General features: G+C 37.2%; 1 protein-coding gene across 1 annotated transcript in view; it reads right to left on the minus strand.

The window, feature by feature from the left end:
• Positions 1-25,165, minus strand: part of tax1bp1b (Tax1 (human T-cell leukemia virus type I) binding protein 1b) — a 41,222-nt gene extending 16,057 nt beyond the window's left edge. Inside the window, exons 1-7 of the mRNA XM_057833402.1 lie at positions 25,021-25,165; positions 19,158-19,351; positions 5,051-5,153; positions 4,630-4,820; positions 3,115-3,273; positions 779-927; positions 418-508 (exon numbers count right to left, since the gene is read on the minus strand). Of these exons, the coding sequence (XP_057689385.1) occupies positions 418-508; positions 779-927; positions 3,115-3,273; positions 4,630-4,820; positions 5,051-5,153; positions 19,158-19,334 (870 nt within the window). The 5' untranslated portion in view covers positions 19,335-19,351; positions 25,021-25,165. The remainder of the gene's footprint in view (positions 1-417; positions 509-778; positions 928-3,114; positions 3,274-4,629; positions 4,821-5,050; positions 5,154-19,157; positions 19,352-25,020) is intronic.
• Positions 25,166-25,268: the final 103 nt, after the last annotated feature.

A 25,268-nucleotide genomic window follows, 5' to 3' on the forward strand; every position in this document is an offset into this window, starting at 1 on the left:
CCTTCGCTTTGCCCACCACAACAAAGAAACAGAAACACCAGACACAGCAGAAGATGGCTTAATATGGCAAGCCCTCTTTAGATGACGTTTAGGGAGAAAATAGTTCAAAATAATCACAGTAGTTAAAAAAGCTCAAAACGGAGCTCATTTTTAAGCCAATCTAATATCACAAAAAACGTAAATTGTATGTGACATAAAGCTGTCACTGAAAATAGTTGTCAAGTAAATTTACTGCCAACCAAATTGAGAAAATTATTACGTGACAGGAGAGGTCTTTGTTGCCTTGTCGTGGGCCCTGCTTTTCATCATGGGAGTTATAACACATGTATCGAGCAGTACCATTGCAATGAGACCCTTGGTTTTCCCTAGCAAAAATCCTGCCAGAAAAAAAACAACCTAAAAGTACCGTCATATTACCTTGTAAAGTTCTTTCTCATCTTTCTCGTTGTTCACTTGAGACTCAAGAGTTTCTTTTTCGATTGTGAGTTTTTTCATTCTGTCCTTCAGGCTGTAAAACAGAAAACAAGTGTCTTTATCTGTATGGAATTCCAATAATATTGTGGTATAAAATTATTCAATGCTTCAGAGTCGAATAGATTTTAAGAAACATTTATAACAGTAGAATAAAATGTGGCCTATCTATCTTTCTATCGATTACAAAAACAAATCAAAGAGAGACGGTGTAGATGTAGGCTTGTTGTCTTAAGTGGATGTTGGTCTGTAAGAGACTATGTTAAGAAAATGAACCAGTGTAAATGTGAATATTATATGTATTTACAAGTCCAGCTCAGTTTCCTTAAGTAAGCCTCTCTGGGTAACACCAATAAGGTCTGCCTCCAGCTGTAACACCTTGGATGTGGCCTCCTCCAACCTACTCTTGACTTCCTCCTTTTCCTCTTGCAAGACCCTTGAAGAACTCTGAAGCTCCTAAAAGTCATAACATACACTGTTAAACCCAGTGTTGTTAATCTTACTGAAAAAAAGTAATTAATTATAGTTACAAATTACTTCTCCCAAAAAGTAATTGCGTTAGTAACTCAATTACCTGAATGTAAGAGTAATTAGTTACTTGGCAAAGTAATTGGTGATAATTACTTTTTTTTTTTTTCCTCAAAAAAAAAAAAAAAAAAAAAACATTGGCCACACTATGTGAAGTTTTTTGTGAAGGTTTTTGGTACAATTGGCCCGAGCCCAATTCTTTACCCTAATTTACCCTTTACCCTGAATCACTTGTTGAAAGTTGTTAAAATTGCTCCCATTATTGCATTTGTTCCCTTCTCTCTACTTTCGACATATGAAAGTTTTAAAACTGTTTCATCATTTAAAGATAGATTCAAGTCAAGATTTTGCCGATTTAGAAGTATTTTAGATAAAAAGTTACTTAGGTTCGCTAGGAAGGTTCTCTACAACAGAGCCGTCCTAAAAAGTCTACTGCTTTAAGATGGCGGCTGTCTACTAACGCATTTAGTGCCATGCAGTGTTGTTAATTTTACTTTAAAAAAGTAATTAATTACAGTTACAAATTACTTCTCCCAAAAAGTAATTGCGTTAGTAACTCAGTTACCTGAATGTAAGAGTAATTAGTTACTTGGCAAAGTAACTAGTGATATTTTTTTTTTTTCTCAAAAAAAAAAAAACAGGTCACACAATGTGAAGCTTAAAGGGTTTGGGGGACAATTGGCCCAAGCCCAATTCTTTACCCTCCACTTAACTAGACACAAGGGTATTGCGATAACTAGCTAGTAACCTTTGCTATGTGTGGAAGTCATTTAAAGTTGTGAATCAATCGTTAAAGTTGTTAAAATTTCTCCCGTTATTGCATTAGTTCCCTTCTGTCTACTTTAAACATGTGTAAGTTTTAAAACTGTTTCATCATTTAAAGATAGATTTAAGTTAAGATTTTGCCGATTTAGGAGCATTTTAGATTTAAAAGATTTACTTAGGTTCGCTAGGAAGGATCTCTACATCAGGGCCTTCCTGAGAGGTCTACTGCTTTAAGATGGCGGCTGTTTACAAACGCATGTAGTCCTTAAAACATGTTGGCAATGCAGCAGTGTCTGTCATCTGCATCTAGTTCTATAATATGATATCTACCGTGTCATGTGGGCGTAGTTTGTCGGCTATGGCTGCAGTCAGGTATTATTGGAGCCATCTAGCATCGCGGTTGCAACGGCGCCGTCTTCCCCACTCCTGCTCTGCTCTCGTCCCCGTGAGTCCGTTTCTCTCAGACTTTTTTTTATTTAACCAACTTAGTAACGCATAGTAACGCACGCCTTTCCCGCCTCAGTAACGGTAACGGCGTTGCCAAGATGAGAAAAGTAATTAATTAGATTACTCATTACTGAAAAAAATAACGCCGTTAGTAACGCCGTTATATTGTAACGCCGTTATTAACAACACTGGTTAAACCAAGGAATAATTCATTAAACGTGAATTCTAAAACATGTAAAAACATCAGTTAATAAAACTTTTGTCATAAAATTTAGTTAGTGTATCTTTAAAAAATCATACATTTTGTAATAAAATATTTATATCATATAATTTTAATTCATTTTTTTTTTTAAATGAGTAAATAGTTATTATCTGTTAAAGAACAAAATAAAGGCTTACAGCAGGTACAGTAAAATGCATGCAAAATAATTGTTAACATTCTAAAGCAATTTTGCACATTTTTATACTTCTTAAGAGCATCATTTGTGACTCTTTATAGCTACACCACATTAAAAAAAAAGTATAGACATAAAATTAACAGCCACAAAAAATACTATTGCTCTCTTATGAAAGCTGTTTCCAAACCAACAGATTTATGGCAGAAGGCAGTCATATGAATTCTAACTGACATTACTTTTAAGACTTAATGGCTGAGTTGTAAAAATGTTGGATTGCGAGTTGATAATACGCACATACATATCTGTCAAAATCTGATTTATGCCATCAGTGGCATACGTTTAAAAAGCTCTGCATGTCTTTCACTAGGGGGTGCTATGAGACTGTTTGGACCCAATTGAACAACTCTTAAAAGCCAAGGAGAGCAAAAACCTTAGCTGAAGGTATGTAAATTTTTCTACATTCTAATATAATGTCAATTTCTCCAGGCCCCTAATCCCAGATTACCTGATTCTGCATTTTCAACAGGGCGCAGTTCTCCTCCTCTTGTTTGCACGCGTTCTCCAGGCTTTCCTTGGTTGATTCCAGCTGGGCCATTTCCTGCTGTAACACAGCCACCTTCTTTACCAGCTCATCTTTCACTCGCTGTGCTTCCTCCACTTTTTGCTGGACAGAGAATTTAAAACTTGTTTAGTTTGTTGTCAGTGGCAGCCAACACATTAATCAAGTGCCCTATAAAGAGTTAATACGTGAGCATCTCTGTTCAGTGATGCTACAAATACAGGTAGTCCCTGGGTTAGGAATGAGTTCCGTTCTTACGCTGGCGATGTAACCCAAATTTCCGCGTATATCAGAATTAACCCTTTCAGTATCCCTAAATACCCCCTAAATCTCTAAATAATTATCAAAAAACATGTATTGTACGCCATACTAATAAAATAAAGTAATAAATAGGGCTGTCAAAATAATCGCGTTAACGGGAGGTGATTAATTTTTTAAATTAATCACGTTAAAATATTTGACGCATTTAACGCACATGGCTCGCTAAAACAGATTAAAACGACAGCACAGTGTAATGTCCGCTTGCTGTGTTTTTTGTGTTTTGTCGCCCTCTGCTGGTGCTTGGGTGCGAGTGATTTTATGGGTTTCAGCACCATGAGCAGTGTGTAATTATTGACATCAACAATGGCGAGCTACTAGTTTATTTTTTGATTGAAAATTTTACACATTTTATTAAAACGAAAACATTAATAAGAGCGGTTTTAATATAAAATTTCTATAACTTGTACTAACATTTATCTTTTAAGAACTACAAGTCTTTCTATCCATGGATCGCTTTAACAGAATGTTAATAATGTTAATGCCATCTTGTTCACATATTGTTAAAATAAACAATTACAGTACTTGTGTACCGTATGTTGAATGTATATATCCGTCTTGTGTTTTATGTTTCCATTCCAACAATAATTTACAAAAAAATACGGCATATTTTATAGATGGTTTTAATTGTGATTAATTAATTTTTAAGCTGTCATTAACTCGATTAAAAATTTTAATCGTTTGACAGCCCTAGTAATAAATAAAGATACTGTGAGGTACGTTGTGTTAAATGCGGTTCTATGCAATGACAATTCGGGCTTTGTTCGCGAGTGAGTTGCCTTGCTGATAGAAAAGGGCACTCTAGAAAGAGTAGGGAGGCCAGCGTCGCCTCTCTCAACGCGAGTCCGCTGTCCGAACTCAAACGGATTTTGACTCGCAAGAAGAGTTGGCGCCGTGGGACAAGCAGCAGCAGCATGACAAGAAGGAAGCAGGACCTGACAGCGCAGGACAGTGGTGACCTTGCCTGGAGAGGGGATCTTGACATAAAGAACGGCAGCGGGAACTAAGTACTGTTTACATGATTTAAAAAAAATAAAATAAAACGACTGGAGACAAAATGGCGGACGAGACTCCAGCTTCGTACTGTCGAAATCACATAAGTCGGGTACGACGTAACACGGGGACTACCTGTAGTGATTTTACCTCAAGAAAGCCAGCCTTGGTGGTGACCACCAGGATGTCAGAGTTGCACTCATCCTCCACAGTCAGCAGCTCTTCCTCTGAAGGGCTATTGGCACGGAACAGGAAGGGTGTGCTGGCACCACGAATCTCCCCTTTGTGGGTCACATAACAGAACTGGTAGAACTCGCCGTCATCATTGGGCACATAGTAACCTGGGATGAGGTGACAAAATATGAAAAAGCTATTGAAAATGGCATAAAAGTTATATTTTAAGTTTGGTGGAAGGAGTGGAAGGCTAAAAACATCACTGAGAAGAGACTTTAACTAAAACACACGACACTTCAACTCAATTACTTCTAACACATCACATATTCCACATTCAACAAATTAAACAGGCATATGATCTGCAATAACAAAATTTGCAGTATAACACTGATCTTACCCTGAAAGACCACTGTTCTGTTGACTGCAGTACCATCCACATAATTCTCAGGGAGAGGGGACCACAAGAATGTGTAATAGTCCCTTGCTGTGCTCCAACCGACCTACAAGATATTGCAAGGAATCTGTTCAACCAGACGTCTTCATCACATCTCAGGCTTTCCCCTACATATTAATAATCGTCGCGCAGCGCCACACCAAAATAAAAGCCGCCACACCTCGCAGATGGGATTTTTATTTTATTTTTTTAAAATTCATTCTAATTATTAATTCGTATTATTCAACTTGATGTCTAAATGAATATAAGAAGCTCATTTTTACGCACTATTTGTCATAAGTCGTCTGAAATAGCACGAAAAATACAAATTGTTCCTTTACATGTTTTATTTTGAAAAGCGCATCAGTTCTCCTATTGAAGGTTTGCGCATGGAGGACGTCGGCACGGAGATTGAAATGGGGAGAAAAATCCACAGAAAGGCATTTGAAGTTAAGGAATTTACCTATGGCTTATACTGTAAAAACGACCTTGATATTGACATTAACGTAAGTTCTTTATGGCGTGTCTTTGACCCGAATCGTCGCCTCCTATAATAGTATTTGCTCGGCGCTAACGTCACTCGTGGTAATTTTAGATGAGGATTTCGAAGTACAGTATTTTGGAAACACAAAAGTTCCTGAATACGAGGGTAATCTAGACATATTTGATTTAAATCCAAATGGGTAAAACATTGAATGTGTTTCAGAATATGAACCAGGTCATATGTCATGAAGTCAAAAATGGCATCACAGACTGATGAATGGGGAGTGCTGCCGACGGCAACTGTCGGCCATTGCGTTGACAGTGCCCATCTCAACAGTGAACTGTGAGAGAGATTTGTCTGCAATGAACAGAGTAAGACATTTAGGCTATGTTCATACTACAGGTCTTAATGCACGAATCCGATTTTTTGTCATATCCGTTTTTTTGTGGTGCCCGTTCAGACTGCCTTCGTCCATTGAGACCGTTCAAGTATTACGCATGCGCACTAATTCGCAGTCCGACACACGCTGAGCAAGAAGACCCGCATGCGCAGAAGCATCAAAACAAATGACACACGTCATCCGTCATTCCAGGGATATCATATTTTGCTTTTCAAAAGGAGGACACAAATAACAGACATAAATAATCCCCGTTTAGGCTTATATTCAAAGTTTATATGGATCGATAGCATGCACGCACTGTCCGTGCATGTCACACACACATAAGGGCAGGCAATGTTGAAATATTGCTCACTTGGAGCAGAGAGAAAATTGAGCATTCTCAGGCTTACCCTCAACCCATTTTTATTTTTTATGACTGTTGTCAAGCCCAGCCCTTCCCCAAAAGCCGTGTTCACTGCAAGCTAGGTGCTAATAACGCACAGCTACATCGCTACGGTAGAGTCTCTCTCGCTATTTGATGACGTAATTGCTGCATGAAATCCGATTTGGGAGAGTGGACAGTACAGACCGCCGCGACAGTCTGGAAAAATGTGGCCCAGATCGGATTTGAACCACATACGAAAGTGACCCAGATCGGATTTGAAATGGTCCAGTTCTATGCGACTTGTCACGTTCAGACCGTCAAGTTAATGCCTCACTCGAGTCGGAAAAACACGAAAAAATCGGATTCGTGCATTAAGACCTGTAGTATGAACGTAGCCTTAGTCAACTGTACAATGTAAGTTAGAGATGCTTGAGTGTCTTCATTTCCTAAATCTCATTTTTTCTTATTCCAGTGTAGGTGAAGACAGACTTGAGAATCAGGGGGTCCATCTTGCAGCACGCCTCACTAAAAATTGACTATTTATTGCTGGTTTGCCTTTTTATCTATTTATTTTTAGTCCAGTAAAATAAAATGTTTGCAGGCAGGATGCAAACTTTGCAAAGGTTAAGGTTCTTAAAAAAAAAAAAAATGCTTTGGAAAAAACCTTATTTGTCATGATATTAAACAAATTCACTGCGGCACATGATGGGGTTGTCAGACTCTAACGCGGCCCACCAACACCACCACAGCTTCAAAAAATCCTAGGGGGAACACTGCATCTGTATGATTATAACAACAATGAAGATGTCAAAAACGAAGACTTTTCAGAGGTTACACACAACCGTTTAAGTGTGTTGTGATTGCAGAAACATTTTCATGATGACTGAAATGTACGTAGGAAATACAAGGTAAAGAAACATAAAAAACAAATTGATTAACTCTTAGTTATCATCAGCATGCTGTTACTTCAAAGCCAGAGACCCCACCGACCCCACCCCCAAAAAAGAATGACAACTCAAACTAGCATTTTTTCATGTGTTAACGACGGCTTATGACGGTTGGGAAAAGCATAGTACAGAGAATACAAATTTAAAATCTTCTGCTGCCATAAAGCCGTCAAACAAAATCAGAGTCAAAGGAATGGGCTAGCTGTTAGTGTGCATGCTTTCACACATGCAACCAAAACAAATCTACCTACAGCATAACCATACTCTTGAAGTCAGAGTCCTGTGTCATTTGAAATCTATCCTTACCTGTCTACACTCATTATTCTCATGTGGAAAAAAAGATTGTGTTAAACAATATTATAAAAGCCTAGAGCTAAAACAGTGCGAGTGTTCATCAGAGCCAGAGATAGAATGCCCCCACGTGTGCTACGAAAACCCCAGTTGTTAACCGGTGCATTTCCAGCCTCTAGCAGTAAAGAACAGGAAGCAATTAAAACATGCACACAGTGAGTTTATGTCATTACTGGAGGCAAACCCCCACCAGTCCACTCATTAGTGACACCGGCTGAAAACTCGAGAGAAACTCACTTGCCTCAGCCATGCCCACAATGTGTGTGGAAATTCGCATTCCTCAACATTAGCTTCAGAAAGTTATTAGTTTAACAATGTTTGCTCCTGTCGTTGTATTGTACTGTATATTCTAATAACCATTGCTGACTGTCATTGTATTAAGTAGATGTCGTATTTTATAAGGATGCAACAATACTCAGTTTTATATTGAAACCATCGATACACCCTCTTTGATTCAATAAGCAAAAATATTCGATGCAAATGAAAAGCTCCCAAAATGTGCTTTCCAAATTTTTTCTTGCTTGCGCTCGCTAATATGCCCGGGGGTGCATCGAAAACTGAGGGCTGTGCCCTGAAAAACTCTTGAGCCTCCTCCTATCCTCCCCCAAACTGCGTGGAGGGCAGAGTGAAGCACACTGCATTTGTTTGTGGTAGAGATAACAGACACGACAATCATGGCTAACGAGGAAAGACAGAAGTTTGAGGAGGCGGCTTGAGCGTCGTACAGATCCGCTGTGTAGCAGCATTTTGGGCTTGGTGATACACTATCCTCTCTCGTACATATTTCACAAAGACTATCTTCCCGGATATTTACAACGAAGTCTGCTAAAACATTGTTACTGACTTGGCTGCTACGAACAACCTTGCTTTGACAACAGACAGCTGGATAACCCGGGACATTGAGTGACACTGAATGAGTGGCAAATTAAGAGCACTGTACTTCACACTCGTCCTGTTTATGAAAGTCGATTGTCATATGCTAATGTTGTGCAGTAATGAGCAGATGTGACTTCTGTGGCGTTTTTTTAACTTGGGCACACAAACTAGATATCATCAAAAGCAAACTAGATGTGCTATGTTAGATCCCCCACGTCCCATGCCATTGGCTACGTGAGCCCAGAGTGATCATGGGACACGATGTCATATACTACAACGATGAATTAAAAACTGCCATGACTGAATGGAAGTTAAGCAGGCCAAATAAATCCATACCAGTGACTATCAATAATGCTGCAAATATTGGCAATTCAGCACGTGGCACAAATGAACTCGGACCACAAATAGGATGTTTTGCTCATGTGGTAAACCTAGGAGCTAAGAGAGCTGTAGCAATCAAGAGTGTGCCCCGCCTCACTTTACAAACACTAATGATTGTCCTCAGTACTTTTATACAAAATTTCTTCAGATCAGTAAGGAGTACATAAATATTATGCACTAAAATGCATGTTTATATGAGGGCAATGTTATTTTTGCTTGTTGGCAAAATTAAAAAAAAAACTCGAAAAAAAAATAACACTTGTATTTTTTTGTTTCAGAGCATTAAATGTATTGAATCAAATTAAAAATCATGTCCCTCGTACAGAAAATCGTACCGAACCGTGACTTAACTGTATCGTCACATCCCTCGTGTTTCATGTGAGAACATAATTGTTGCATAAATCTGCATTTTAATACGGAAATAGGAGGCGGCCAACCAACTTAATCAAAGGTGTCCATTTCACACAACATTGGACTAGAAGTTAGAACACAACCATATTGGTATTAAGAAGTTAAACATGTCATATTGATTTATTTACCTGTTTGCACATTACGCCCCGTTTTTTTTTTTTTTTTTAATTTTAAGATTATTACTGTATGTTTGACATTTTATTTAAAATTTGTTTTATTTTCCTACTACGTTTCCTACCAATTAGTTAACCTGTCTTGTCAAATTGTGGTGTGAAAGTTGTGAATGAGAATGTTTTTAGCGGGAAGGGTACCTTTCTCTTGATTCACTTTTTTAATCAAGAAGTTATTTTCAACTGTGTCATGAATATCGAGATCAATCTTTCTCTCAGCGAATATAGTGCTTTTTCTGCATCGACCCCTTTATTTTGAAAAAAAAAGCAATAAAAATATATATGGGAAAAAGTTATCGACAAACAGTATTGGTTGTTTCACACTAGCCATAGCCTAGAAGAAACTGAGTTATTTGTAAACAACAGGGGACGTACAGTAAGCATGGAGGATTGTGTGGTGGCGTGGCTCAGTGGTAGAGATGTCGCTTCCCAACTCAGAGTTTGTTGGTTCAATTTCCTGCCCTAGTCACGTTGCCAAAGTATTCTTCAGCAAGATACTAAGCCCTACGTTACTCCTGATACGGCGTCATCACTAGGTAAATGCGAATATTATGTCAAAGCGCTTTCAGTGCCATTAACTTCGAAAGGCGCTATCCAAGTTTAAAGAGCATACGACAGGAGAAAAAAAGTCTTAAATGGCATTATTATGTGAATTAGAATCATATTTTGAGACGATTGGACTATATACAACAATTTAGCAAAGCACAGATGACGAGAAATTAAGTCTTTTAATCTGCCGGTTAGCCACGCCTACCATTATAGGGCTTTAGCGTCCCCAACAGGTGGATGACGTCAGCGGTAGACTGGGCTCATCGGTTTTACTATTCAGCCCACTGAGGGGGAATTATTCAGAACGAGGAACATGCGACTAAGACAGCCGCAAAATGTCACTGTTTCAGTCTCTCTACTCCAATATTTTTACAGGATATTCTTTTTATCCAAGTATTTTTCCCCAATAGCTATATAAATGGCTTGAGAAGGACCAGTCAGCCCGTCGCGAGGGAACTATTCACAACGAGGAAAACGCGACGAAGAGAGCTGCAAAATGTCATTGTTTCGGTCTCTTTACTTCAAAATTTTTACAGGATATTCTTTTTATCTAAGTATTTTTCCCAATTGCTAAATAAATGGCATGGTCATGACAAATAACAGTCTTGTGCTAAATGGAATATGAAATAATAAAAATACATTTATTCAGGACGACATGGCAAAATTACTCCATAATGGTCAAAACTGTCGACTTCACCTTCACTGTCGCACCTCCCGAACGATATTTTATGACACCTAAATTGGACATGTCATTTCCCTTCCCCGGCTTCGGAGAATGTAAACAAACCAAAAGGCGTGACAGCTAGCCGACATGCTAACCCGAACCGAGTGATGTTTCAAAGTCTTCGAAGCTGAAAATCACACATAACTAGCCTGGATTTATTGACATGACGACTGGGTTGTCGATTGTCTTTGCGGATCGGCAAACCGCCCGGCAGAGAGCAATTTACAGTTCGTTCCCCGGAGGAGGGTGGCTGCAGTTGTTGTGCAGCTAACGTGCTGCTAATGTGCATGAGGAAAGTTTTTTACATGCCTATCAATGATCAAACGTAAGTAGTCCTTTATTTAAAGAAAGTTTGTAGTGTTTACTTTGTAGTCGCTGTATTCGTATTTGACATAATACAAAACAAGATGTTTACTCACTTCCTCGTAAGTCCAATGGTCCCACAGTAAATATCCACGGTGAATGGGAACCTTTTGAAATTCCAAAAAGGCGCATACGCCTCTCCCTCATACAGAATGATTTTTCTGCAGCCGTTTGGCTGGCGTGATGCGACAAATAAACGTATTAATCCGCAAAATCAGCTTAATCCTTCGTCCTCATACAGAACAGTACGCTATATAGTGAAGAGGACGTCTTCTATTGTACACATCACAGCGCCCTCCTCCTCAATGCAAGACCCAAGCCGGAAGTCACTCATTTTCATGGCGCATGATTCAAAAAACTAAATAAATATAGCGATTGCTTCCACACACATCCAAGCAGTCCACATCATTCAGGAGCATAAAATACAGCGTGTAGTATGAAATAAACATGCTTTTTCGTGTCACATGCACTTTTAAGTCCATTTAGCATTTAACACCGCACTCCAAGACAAAAAATTGCTATCCACAGTAAATTTTGGTGGTAGTTTCATCATGCCGTGGGGCTGTGTGGCCAGTGCAGGTACTGTCAATCTTGTTAAAGTTGAAGGTCGCATTAATTCCAGTCAGTATCAGCATATTAATCAGTACATAAAAAAATCTCAGCCTAATTCTGACACAAAATGCAAAGTTCTATAGCTGGGCTAATGAAAATTTGCATATGTGTAATAGTAATAATGAAACAATCAAACAACTGCCACTTTTAACACATTACAGCATGAACGCATTACACTTGCGGCACTACAGTGTGAAAAGGTCCTGCATTAAAGTGCAAAACGACGGCAAAATTAAGTACCCAAAGCGACGCTGACAAGCCGTTTTACTATAGTCACAGGCACGTTTGCATTTATTTTTGTTCAAGACAGCCACAACTTTTCTCATCATACGGATGAAAGGGAGAGGAAAACAGCCATAAAAAGGACTTTATTTCTCACTGGACAGTTTATGTCGTTCATAAACTACAGTTCCAAACAAGAAGTATCAAGATATCATTTATCCTAGCAGGGAGAGATGTGAGACCATTTATCAAGTGTCCCAAAGCTCATGGAAGCATATTTATCAAGGCTTCCTCTGCCATGACTTGTGTGTATCCATCCATCAATACAGTAATGGTTAAGATATCACTAGGCCAGCACCTCTGTTGTTGGACACTCTCAGAGTTTGCCACTCTGAAACAGAACAACTTACTATTATGGGACCCGCCCCTCCAGGGCAAATTCACTCACTCTTTTCTGCTCTATCCTTTATGGCCCCCAACACTCAACAACACCAGGAACGCCCCCTCCAACATATACAATAATTGGGTTTCCGCGTGGCAAACTGCGTGTTGCTACCACAAATGTAAAAATGAGTATGTATTGTCTTTGCTCTCAGGGAACAATGCCTATTACTGCAACTCAGTATTCTCTGCCTCTTCTACTTGCTTATTTATGCTGCATCTCGATTTAGTAGCGCATAATGCAATATTCCACATTTCTACATTGTTGATGTGCAACTCTATCACTGTTAATGTGAAAGGACTGCGACTCGAAATCTACTCCCTTTGTTAAGTGTCTTTAATCCAACTTTTGCTGTGATTTGGCACCCAAAAAATACAACTAAATAAGAGTCGAATTCAGACCATTAAAGACATGTGAATTTGTCTTAAAAATCCAATCTTGTGACGGTGTGAAATATGAACTGTGATATAGGAGAGACTCATTGTGTTGAAACAAAGAGATCTACAGATTAACAGTTTAAAAAAAACACTACAGGTTGCTGCAGGACACTATCTGCTGTCCAAGTGCCAGTCAGAGGGAACACATGCAGGAAGTGTTCATGAATCACATGGTGAGTAAGGCATTAATTATAAAGCAGCATTCGCTTTCTCCTCTGCCTCTCGCAAGCCAGCACGACCCTCTGTGAGCCCTGGAGCAACTCTGTATGAGAACTGTTCAAAGGGCCGAAGGCTGCATTAGCAGATGTGACAAAAGGAAAAAAATGTCTAGTACAGTACTGTATATATTTGTGATGGATGACATTTATGACCTGAGGGTGTAAATGAATTTTTTGCAGATTTATGGTTATAGTTTACTTGCAAAGTAAAATCTACAATACAAGCATGTGAATTGTAAGAAGGTAAAAGTATTATTTTAGAAAATTATTTTTTCCTGTCAACTCAAACACTTAACTTGTCGCACAATATACAGTATATAGCCAGCAAAAGGTTGAGGAATGTTAATTTTTTTAAAATAGGAATAGGCTTGTGCCAGTATGAGATTTTGACGGTACGATAACCGTGAGCAAAAATACCGCGGTTTCACGGTATCACGGTATTGCAATTATGGCTCCAAAATGTGTTATTTTGAGATGTATGGGTTAAAACTAAAAAATAACTTTTTTCCATTGAACAGGATTTTTTTTTCAGAACAGTTGCAATTTGGAATATGAATGTATTGTTAAAATAAATAAATGATCAATAAAAAATATATATATTTTAAATAAAAATTAAAATATAACGTAGACTATACCCATAGCTCAAGTTGCTCAAGGTTTAGAGCAAGAACAAAATAATTTCTATAAAAAAAGTAAAAACTCTTCTGAATAAAATTTTTAAAAATTTATACTGCATAATTTTTTTTGAGGATTAAAAATTTATACTGCATAATTTTTTTTTTGAGGATTGAAAAGCTCAAGTGAAGTTTCACCATTTTCAGCCACTGTGTCAACTCTAGTCTACGTGATGTCATGCCTTTGTGTTAGAAAGAACAAAGAATTCAAAAGTTCATAAGTTAGTTAAAAATGTATAAGTTAGTTAAAATGTAAATATTGTTGTGGAAAGGTTTCATCTAAAAAAAATTTAAAAAATTAATTAAAAATAAAAATAAAAAATAAAAAAAAAAATCATTGGGAGTGAGACCTCACCTTGATCCAGCGAACGTGGATTTGTGCTTAGGGCAAGATCATCTTTCCTCAATTAACGATCTTTGATGCTATGCCTTTTTTCCCCTTCATTCAAGCGAATCAAGCTTGTTTTCTCACTCTGCGGCTGTAACACTCGATGAAGTTGCTCTCCCAGCTAAGCCTAGGCTAACATTCGTCTTTTATAAGCTTTTAGTTAGTTTGTATATCGAATTTCAAAAGGAAAATATGTGTTTTGTTTTTGGTGAACTTTTTCATGGTGCTAATCTGTTTAGCTACTCACACATGGAAAAATACAATTGTACAACGTTTTAAATGTATTCATTTTGTATATTCCACTTACCACGATTTGATAGCTCAATAAATTGAAGAAAAGAACGCTTTATGTTTGGAGTATTTGTTTAGGGTTCGCTGGCTGTTTAGCCGATAGTCACTTTCACACACAGCAACAAATTGGAGGGGGTGAGCGCTGTCGCGCCACGCCACTTCTGGCTGCATTTTTGACACATGAAAAATGAATACCGTACTACGGTCTGACGGAAAATTTTAGTGGTTTTGAAACCGCGACGTTTTCACACCACGGTAAACCGTGAAACCGGTAACCGGCACATGTCTAAATAGGAACAGTGTGAGTGTCATAAGAGAGTTTAAACGGAGGATCCCTGGAAAGGATGGGATGTGTTTTACCACTTAGCGGGAACTGAATGAGCAAAAAAAAGTCCAACAGTTTGGAAACTACTGTTTTAAACATACAAATGCAGGAAATTTAGGGATTTCATGAGAGGCGTGTGAAATTTCTGATTCTTAGATTATTTCCAATTCGGCCATGGAAGATTCCAGAATGATTCACAAATAGGCATGTGCCGGTTACCGGTTTCACGGTTTACCGCGGTGTGAAAACGTTGCGGTTTCAAAACCACTAAAATTTTCCGTCAGACCGTAGTTCGGTATTCGCTATTTTTCTTGTTTCAAAAATGCAGCCAGAAGCGGCTTGGCGCAGCAGCGCTCACCCCCTCCCGTTTGTTGCTGAGTGTGAAAGTGACGCTATCGGCTAGCCAGCCAGCTAACCCAAAAACAATTACTCCAAACATAGGGCGTACTGTTCTTCAATTTATTGAGCTGTCAAATCGTGGTAAGTGTAATGTACAAAATGAATACATTTAAAATGTTGTACAATTAGATTTTTCCATGTGAGTAGCTTCAACAGATTAGCACCATGGTAAAAGTTCGCCAAAAACAAAACACACATTTTCCTTTTATATTCAATATAAAAACTAACTAAAAGCTTACAAAGATGATTGTTAGCCTAGGCTTACCTGGGAGAGCAACTTTGTTGAGTGTGACAGCCGCAGAGTGAGAAAACAAGCTTGATTCGATTGAATGAAGGGGAAAAAGTGAAAGCATCAAAGATCGCTAATTGCAAAAGATGATCTTGCCCTAAGCACAAATCCACGTTCGCTGGATCAAGAGGAGGTCTCACTCCCAATGTTTTTTTTATTTTATTTTTTAGATGAAACCTTTCCACAACAATATTGACATTTTAACTAACTTATACATTTTTAATTAACTTATGAATTCTTTATGTTCTTTTTAACACAAAGGCATGACATCATGTAGACTAGAGTTGACACAGTGGCTGAAAATGGCAAAACTTCACTTAAGGTTTTCCACATTAAAAAAAAAAAAGTCATGCAGTATAAATAAAAATAAAAAAAAATACTCAGAAGTGTTTTTACTTTTTTATAGAAATTATTTTGTTCTTGCTCTAATCTTGAGCAACTTCAGCTGTGGCTGTGAGTATAGTCTATAAGTCATATTTAGTTTAATTTTATTAAAAAAATATATATATATATAGATAATTTATTTATTTTAACAATATATTCATGTTCCAATTTGCAACTATGGTCTGAAAAAAAAAAAATCCTGTTAAATGGAAAAAAAAAATTTAACCCATGCATCTCAAAATTTTTTGGAGCTATAATTGCAATACCGTGATACCGTGAAACCGCGGTATTTTTGCTCACGGTTATCGTACCGTCAAAATATCATACCGGCACATGCCTATTCACAAACATCCAAATTCCGATTATTTAGTCATACCAGGTAAAGCAAAACTAAAACACAGTCAGCACGGTCTTCGGGACGCAATGAGGAACGGTCCGAGAGTAAATGTCATGTTTAACTCATGCGGCTAGGTTAAAAAATAAAAATAGAAATTAAAAAAATAATAATAATAATAATACCTGACTGCGGCCGACAGTCGCTACAAACAATGCCCAGCTGCTAATTGCTACAAACGTAAGGCCACAAAATGCTACGGTAGATATCACATACATATAGAAATAGATGCGAAATGACAGACTTGCCAGCGTTACTAAACGGCCGCCATCTTAAAGCAATAGACTTTCCTGGAAGGCTCTGTTGTAATGAACCTAATTATCTTTTTATCTAAAATACTCCAAAATCGGCAAAATCTTGACTTGAATCTATCTTTAAATGATGAAACAGTTTTAAAACTTTCACGTCGAAGGTAGATAGAAGGAAAATTATGGCATTTGGAATCAACATTAACTTCATTGAACCTGGCTGATCGAATTTAGTTTAAAGCTGCTGATACAGGATGGGGACCTGAGTATTTAATTTACTCTTTTGAACTGTTAACTTGATACTGAAATTGTAGTTTGGTTTAGCCTGAGAGGATTTTTGAAGAATTTTGGAACTAATGTACGAAACATTAAAAGCCGGGGGGGCATCAATAATCGATTTATAATCGAATCGTAGCCTCTGAATTAAGAGTGTGACAATATCTCGATACAGCGATATATCGCGATATTTTGCAACCCGATCGGTTATCGATATGCTCCCGCCAAGTATCGATACTTTTATTTAACATATTGGCCATACAATGGAGTATGGATGCTGTAAACTGCTCAATGTTTGTTGAGCAATTCCTTGGCGGTCCACTAGGAGCGCTCGGGAGTGGCGGTGAAGGTAAAGTGCGCACAAGTAGTCTAGAGAAGAAGAGAGGAAGCTCCAAGTGGGCTGAAAAAATAAAAAAGCTCTGTGAGAACGGTGGAGGAAAAAATGAGAAAAATATTGCTACAAATCACACATGGGGACACACTTTAGATTTTACACCAACAAGAAAGAAAGTAAGGTGAACAAAGACTTTGCTGTATGCAAGAATTGTCTAACAAAAATAAGGTTCACTGGGAGCTGGTGACGAAGTGCACACAGGATTTCTTCACTGCATCGCATTCATCACTTGAGGTAAGAAAGTTTTGCAATGTAATTGATTTTTAATTTACATGTATTATTTTGATGACATTTGGTGTTGAATGATATAAAATAAACCAGGACACTAAACTAGATGAAAATGAATATCGAACAAGCCCACATGAATTTACCAATTTATCTGATATTATTTGAGAACCACTTTCCATCTAGTTTACTACACAAACTGTTATTACTCTCATTTTGATAGAATAAGCTATGAAAATGGTTTGAAAAGCTTCCAAGATATATAAAGTGATGTGCGTGATAATTAATGTAGCCTACATATTAAAAATAGGTAATTATTGCATTTTTAATTTCTATACATTCAATTCATATTGTTTTTTAATTCAATACTTCCAACACAAAAAAAAAAATCAGGATTTCAACTCAAAAGCTACGAAGTAGCTAATATTTTTTGTTTTATTTATTTTTTTTTTAAGGTGAGGAAGACTGTGACTGAGCAAGTCTGACATCTTAAATGCTGAAGCAGATAGTGGAAGTGCTCAAACCAAGCAAAAAAGGTCACATACGAAAGACCCACCAATTTTATCATTGCCCCACTCCAAGCTCAACTGCTGACAACAACTTTTTTTTTTTTTTTTTTTTTTTTTTTTTAAAGATTTAAAACTTTGAAGAAATTAAGGGTGCCATTCATCATGATCTCTCCAAGCGATATCAGTGGTTGTGGTTTGTTTCCTCTACATGTGCAGGTGCACAATTCACAGTAGATTTATATTTTACAGCAATGTAGCACAGAAAAGGTGTCACTGTTGAATAAATGACTTAAACAGTATTTTTTCAATTTTGAAGTTTTTTTTTTTCTCGTTTCAACAGTTGTATCGTAGAATGTCATGTATCCAATTTCTGACCAATATATCGATAATCGCTGTATCGTGATATCGTGAGATAATAGTTACCGTGAGCCTTGTATCGCGAATCGTATCGTATCGTGAGGTGCCCTGAGGTTCCCACTTCTTGAAACTCAATGGCCAACACTGGCAGTTAATAAAGGTTTTAAGATTGTGACTTTAACTACAGAACACATTTCTATTCCCAGTTTTATCAACTGTTTGCAAGGTTGTTTCAAACTGAATGTGAACTTTTACATTTTACACTTTTAGTTAGGTTTTGTAGTTGCACATTCTATTTGAACAGTTAACTTTGAGTAAAAAACTGCTGGCTGGAAAGTACTTTTTGTACTGAACAAACACAGCATGCCAAAGCAGAATTTTGGCAGCAGTCATTCTTCCATCAACAGTGTCTCGAAGAAGTTCTGGATTTTAATATACATACTAACATGACTGAGCATTAGTTTTGGATCTATCATATGCTTTAAAACCTTACCTACTCATATTAACATGTATTTATTTGGTTCATTAATCTAAAAGGTACATATTAATTATCAATAGCATGTATGTATGCCAGATTATAGCCATAGGCTAGTTTACTTATTTAATCCCTTGGCAGGTTGTTGAATACAATTTAAAAAATAGGGTTACATTAAATGTATAAATCCACTAACAAGGTAATCAATAGCATATAGACTTTTTTAAAGTGGTTATTTGCTTGAAATACTAAAGCACTTTGAGCAATTTGGGTGTGCACAGAATAACAAAAACCTTACCACATTGCTTAATCTAAGTAAACACAGACTAAAAACTCATTATATGACCTTTGTCAGTTTTGCTAACATATTGGGTTTTTTTTTTTAAATAATATTCAGTATTTTAATCAAAACGTGTATTTTAACAAAGGTGTAGCCAGTTATTTGTTCTTCTTTGTAATAGGTTGCTTTCAAATACCAAAATGGTTTGTTACCTTGAAGATTCCAACCCAGTCCTTTGGGTGTGGTTTGATGAACTGTGTGAGAGTATAATGACACTCCAGGGCAGCATGAGGCAGGTAACTCTTGCCTACATTCTGGAAGAGGACGTGAGCAAAATTTGATGTGTCCATGTTGTTGTCTAATGAAGGGCCATCCACAATCAGCGCCATTAATCAGTCAACGATGGCTGTAAGAAATTTAAAAATGAATTAATAAATAAGGAACATTTTCCACTGATCACTATTGTAATGAAATGACTGATAAAAAAACTGATAAAGCTAAAAGCTGTGACAAAAATGTTACTTGTGTGTTTTCATATTTTACGTGTGTCGAAGCCATCAAATTTTACTGCTATAGTTAAAATTTCAAGAGTTTCTCAAAGGATCTCATAAGGTCTGTGCCTAGACCCCACAGATACTGTAGGTACCAGTAGGGTTGGGCAACATTTGAAATTGAACGATTCCAGTTCCATATTTCGATTCCGGTTCCAAACGATTCTCGATTCCAATTCTTTTAAGAGGCAGGGCCCCCCCCCCCCCCAAAAAAAAAGCAGGGTCAAAAAATCTTTAGTTTAAAAATGTATTACTTTATATTAATGTCTTAACTTCTCATTTTTTTTTAAATTCTATGAATTTAAAATGTATTATTAATATTTATATTTAAAATTATTATTTATTATTAATTCAATTACCGTAATTTCCCGAATATAAGGCGCACCCGTGTATAATGCGCACCCCAAATTTACTTGTAAAATCGAGTGAAAATTATTGTACCCGTTTATAAAGCGCACCCTAATTTTAGCACCAATAAATAGATGAATATAAGCTTGTGTACAGATACAGAAATGTCATTTTACTGACTGGTGAAACACAGCACAAGCATAGCATATTGCTATTTACGGTAATAATATGATTTGACAACTTCTCCAACTTACCAGAATCTAGGAGAAAACAAAACAGATGTGACTTTTCTTTTAAAGGCTGCTGTATAACTTGCTCGTTTCATCATGATGAATAAATGTTTCTTCCATGGATTGATACGGTAAAATGAAAGTAAGAACGTAAGTCGGGAATCCGAGAGAGCTCATCGCTGTCGACCCGATAGTAACAATCGGAACTATTGTTATTTGAGTTTGAGTTTCCCAAGGGACAGATATAGTTGACGGACACACACAGGAAGTCTGTGTTGTTACATTTGTTATGATCCGAGTTGCGGAGCTGCAATAAACATTGACTCAAATGAGTTCAAGAAACTAAATTCTGTGCTTTATGAAGAGTGAAGAAAGCAGAATTTAACACAGACGAAATCATTCGGCTGATCAGAGTGAAGTATTACCGAAACAAAATGGTGACGTCCCGTACCGTAATGGTCGGCAATGCATCGCCGCATACGTTTCTTCTACACAACGTGGCCGTGTCAATAAAAAAAAAAAAAAGAAAAAAAAACGATTTATATATATATATATATATATATATATATATATATATATATATATACACTTCTGTCTCCATCCATGTACCCGTTTATAATGCGCACCATGACTTTACAAGTTGATTTTGGGGGAAAAAAGTGCGCGTTATATTCGGGAAATTACGGTAATATTAAATTTATAAATTATATGAACTGCTCACAGGATTATTTTTAACCTTTATATAAATATCAATCTTTGAACTCGAATGTGATGAAGTTTCTTTCCACAGGAGTAAACGTTCACAAGGATGTTTATTTTTCAAAAGCTCACCGAGAAAACATTTACTTTTGTTCTTTTGCCATACTGTACCTTAGCTGGGAGCTACAACGAAGCATTAGTACAAATTCTTCTATTGATCATAATTTGATCTAGATGAGGCAAAATAGTAAGGTTTCCTTATTTGTACAACCAATTCTGTCATGATAACAGACAAATGCAATGTTTATGTTGTGACAATACCAGTGATGCTGTAGGAGTGTGTACGTATAATGCGGGAAAGAAAAGATGAGAACTTCTGGCTAGGATGCTTTGTGATGTGATGCTATGTTTTCACTGCTACGAGTTCATTAAAAAATTATTGGATGCTTCATATGGTTGCTTCTTTCTAAATAAGCAACACAACAGATTCCAAAACAAAAATCCTTTTAATACTGTTGATTTTAACAGAGGCGTCTACTGCTTTAAGAAGGCGGCTGTTTACTACCGCCAACGAGTCAGACATTTCGCATCCATTTCTCTTTATATAGTCTAACGCTGCCGAGTGTCATTTTGCATCTAGTTTGATATACCGTTTTGGCCCGAATACAAGACAGTCCTGATTATAAGACCACCCCCTCCTTCTCAAGACTCAAGTTTGAGAAAAAAAAATTTTGAACACCAAATTAATTTTTATACAGAAAATAGAAGATCTGTAATTGACCAAACTGGTTAAACTAGTAGCTGAGATCTGTCATGACAGAACATAGCTTCAATGATTAATGGTGTCATCTAGCGTCGTGAATGGGGACAGTAGCTGAGATGAGAGGGTGGCAGCGAATGAACATTCGTCCATTCGCTGCCATCCCTCGCACGTCAAACGGATTGAACGTCTATGGCCGTAAGTGGCAGCCAATGCCAGGCAATGAGGTAATTTTGGGCCATTTAAGATCATTTACCTGTTGATTTTCAGTTACTTCCTGTTGATTTTGGAATATTTTATGGGTCACTTCCTGTTTATTTTGCGTTACAGAACAGGAAGTGACCTGGGAATCACCCAAATGAATAGGCAGTGACTTAAACTCAGCAGGAAATGACCTGGAAATGCCCCAAAATGAACAGCAAGTGACCTGTAAATGCCCTGAACATCGGACAGAATGACTGTGAATGCTCTGGTTTCAAATGAATGAACGTTCCCAGTCTAAATGGATTGGGCGTCGAGCACCGTAGATGCAGCCTTAGAGTTAACTGAGACACTATCATGGTGGTAGATTTTGGTGGTTGCAACTTGTTGGTTCCTTTTTTTTTTTTTTTTTTTAATACAATTGGCACCTTTTTAAAACGATATCTCGATTCTTGGCAGGAGCATATCGATAACCTTTTGGGATACAAAGTATCACGATATATCACCATTTAGATATTTTGTCACACCCTTAATGTTCTGTATTTTGATTACCTCATGAGCAATGTTCTGCGTTTTGTTAACTTTAATTTTGTGCAATGATTCTCATATTTGTGAAATGCCTTGTAGTAGTCTTTCACAATGCATCTTTGTTCTGACATTAAAGAGTGGTTAAAGCAGCATCTGGTTTTGTCAACTTTCACTAAGTGACAATAATTAGACTTTAAATTTGAAAGAAAAATGATTGTGACAATTATCAATATCGACTGATAAGAAAGTTTTATCGTGAGAACAATTTTTGTCATATCGCCCAAGCTTACTTTTAGCTGCAGTTGACAAAGTTGGCGAGGCTTATTTTTTTGCCTACTTTTTTCCTGAACCACGACTACCACAGGAACAGGCAAAATTCTTAACCACTTGGTCATAGTTGCCATCAATGGCGTGTGTTTGACTTTGGAGCTTCACTGCACTAACGGTCTTGTAATTCTGCCAAATATAAATCTTTCATCACAGGGTTACAGTTACACGTGCGTTGTTGCCTTGGTAATGACTCTCCATGAATGCATGGCAGAGATCACGGTAAGAGCTTGTGGTAGTGTCAAGTGTCAAATGCCAACAATCTTTGTCCAAGCCAAACCCTCAAGCAAAATCCACAAAAACCCACACATGACTTAAAGATCACGTCTAACTTACTTTTTTTTTTTCAAATAGGGTGTTGTCTAATTCACAGATTCCAAACTAATTTTAGGCGTGAATGACAAAAATATACCCAACTAATCACTGATCCACTTTCAGTCATTATGTTATGAAGTCCTTAGTGTTGCTGCAGTTAGGTGTTAATTTTTTGTTGAGTTCCTTAAGTTTACGTCAGGCACGTCACTGGACAGCTAAGGGATCCATGTTTGAACAGCTTATTATTTATCTGTTATATTCTTTGAGGTTCTTTGCAGAAACTACAATGAAGGCTAGTCACTCCTTGTGATGGGCAAATGAAGCCCTCTGAAGCACTGAGGCTTTCATGTCAGTTGTCTATTATTTTTCTGTTGTTCTTCGAAGAAACCATGTTGAAGGCTCGTCACGCCAAGTGTGGGCAAATGAAGTCCTCTGAAGCATTGAGGCTTCATGTTTTATGTTTTTTAAGCCATGTTTGTAGACAAACAATACCAACTTGTGTCACTATAAATTCAAATGAACCGCCACGTGTCGACTTTAAAGTGGCGTAGCTTTTGGTACCAATTTTTTTTCTTTTTAAGTCACGTGATTGATGAAGTTTGAAGCATTTTTGGGACGGATGAAGTTTCGGACATCATCAGTCACGTGACAGCTGCCATTTGATAAAACACTTTCATTCGAAATGCTGAAGTTCATTAGAGTGACACAAGCTTAGGAGCTTCCGTTTTGTTTGGCCATCACTAGTCGGGCCACAGCTATTGCCCCGGAGCTGTTGAATATCTTTGTAAACCCGAATCGAGCTTTGATCATCACTCACTATGGCCAGCCCTTAAAGGCACACGTCCAATGCTAATATTCAACACAGACAGTAATTACACTTTATAAAAAGGAAGTATTACTTTCAAATCACATTGTTTTCATAAAGCCATCTTATTTCAACGGGCCTGCTGATTATCTCACTAAACAGTGATATTTTTCTTCATTTGAAAAACTGAACTTAAAATACTGTACATTCTTTTCTTTAAAGTCAAAGTTGAAGTAAAACCTCAAGACAAAGTGCAGTGTAACAAGCTGTCTGAAACAGCTGAAGAGTTCGATAAAATTTATGTAGCATTATCAAGGAAATTACACATTCAACATGTAATTGAGGGAACCTATCTATATACTTGAACTCTAATTTTTCATTTATTCATTTTATTTTAACATGTTGTACATCATTAGACATGAAAGCGTAAACAGACATTTCCACGTATTATTATGAACAGAAATGCTCAAAAAGAGCGGGCAGAAGCCGAGGCTTATGGAGGCCTGCCCCTTTTCAATATTGATATTTATCAAGTAAAACAGGTCTGTTGTTGCAAAGGTAGGTAATGCTTATTAAGACAAAATTTACAGGAATTATGGTTATGCATATGGATGCGAAGTTTCGTTAGCCCATACATATATTTCCCACACGGGGTGCGGGTTTTTGTCTATAAGTGAATGTTGTCTTAAAATGCTTTTTCCCTTCAACTGGCATAAATGTGGAATATTTTCTGTTTGAACCTTAGATTGAATTAATTAAGTGAGATGCTACTATTTATGTAATGATTTTTTTTTTTTTTTATAAACCCAAACTCATGTCTTTTGAGTTTCCAACGTTAAATACTAATGCATTTAACGATACCAACGTATTTCGAAAATCATCTTTTAACTAAATTGGACCTCCAAAAACTTTGAACTTCCTTAATATCAAAGTAAATTCAGAGGTTTAAACTTTTGAAACCTAACATTCCAGAAAGACTAAAGGACTGAAACTTCCAGGCGAGGCCTAAAGCGACGGCTGTGCGATTAGCTGGATGAGGTTAGCCTCCTGTTTATCAATAAAGGGTAATGCCCAGTTATAAAGTAAAAAGAAACCATATTTTTATTGGCAATAATAAAATCCCTTATAATACTGGCTTCAATCCAGAACATATATCCACCTAATAGCGACTCGTCGACTCGACGACAGTTAGCTAACGTCAACAGATAACAAACGCCGACTCTCGAGCGTTTAAAGCGTCGTATCAAAACAGTCCAAATTAAACGAAAACTATATTATCAGCAAAGTAGTGGGAAAAGACCTTGTACATACCCAGTTGACATGCTGAACCTCGACAAAAATCGTTATGTATCATAAAAATGCCTGTTGACGCAGTTCAGTGCTTTCCCGTCGGCTCTTCCTGGAACAACAACAACATACGTCATTTCCGGGCATTTGTTTGCTGGAGAAAACTGGTTTTATGAATAAACTATATACAGTATTTGGTTGCAGCAATACGGTCGCATCATTATCATCCTTACTAAAACTTGGGAACCCAAAATATAAACATTATAATATTT

The sequence above is a fragment of the Corythoichthys intestinalis genome, chromosome 4 (genome assembly GCF_030265065.1).
Source record: "Corythoichthys intestinalis isolate RoL2023-P3 chromosome 4, ASM3026506v1, whole genome shotgun sequence".
In the NCBI taxonomy this organism is placed as follows: Eukaryota; Metazoa; Chordata; class Actinopteri; order Syngnathiformes; family Syngnathidae; genus Corythoichthys; species Corythoichthys intestinalis.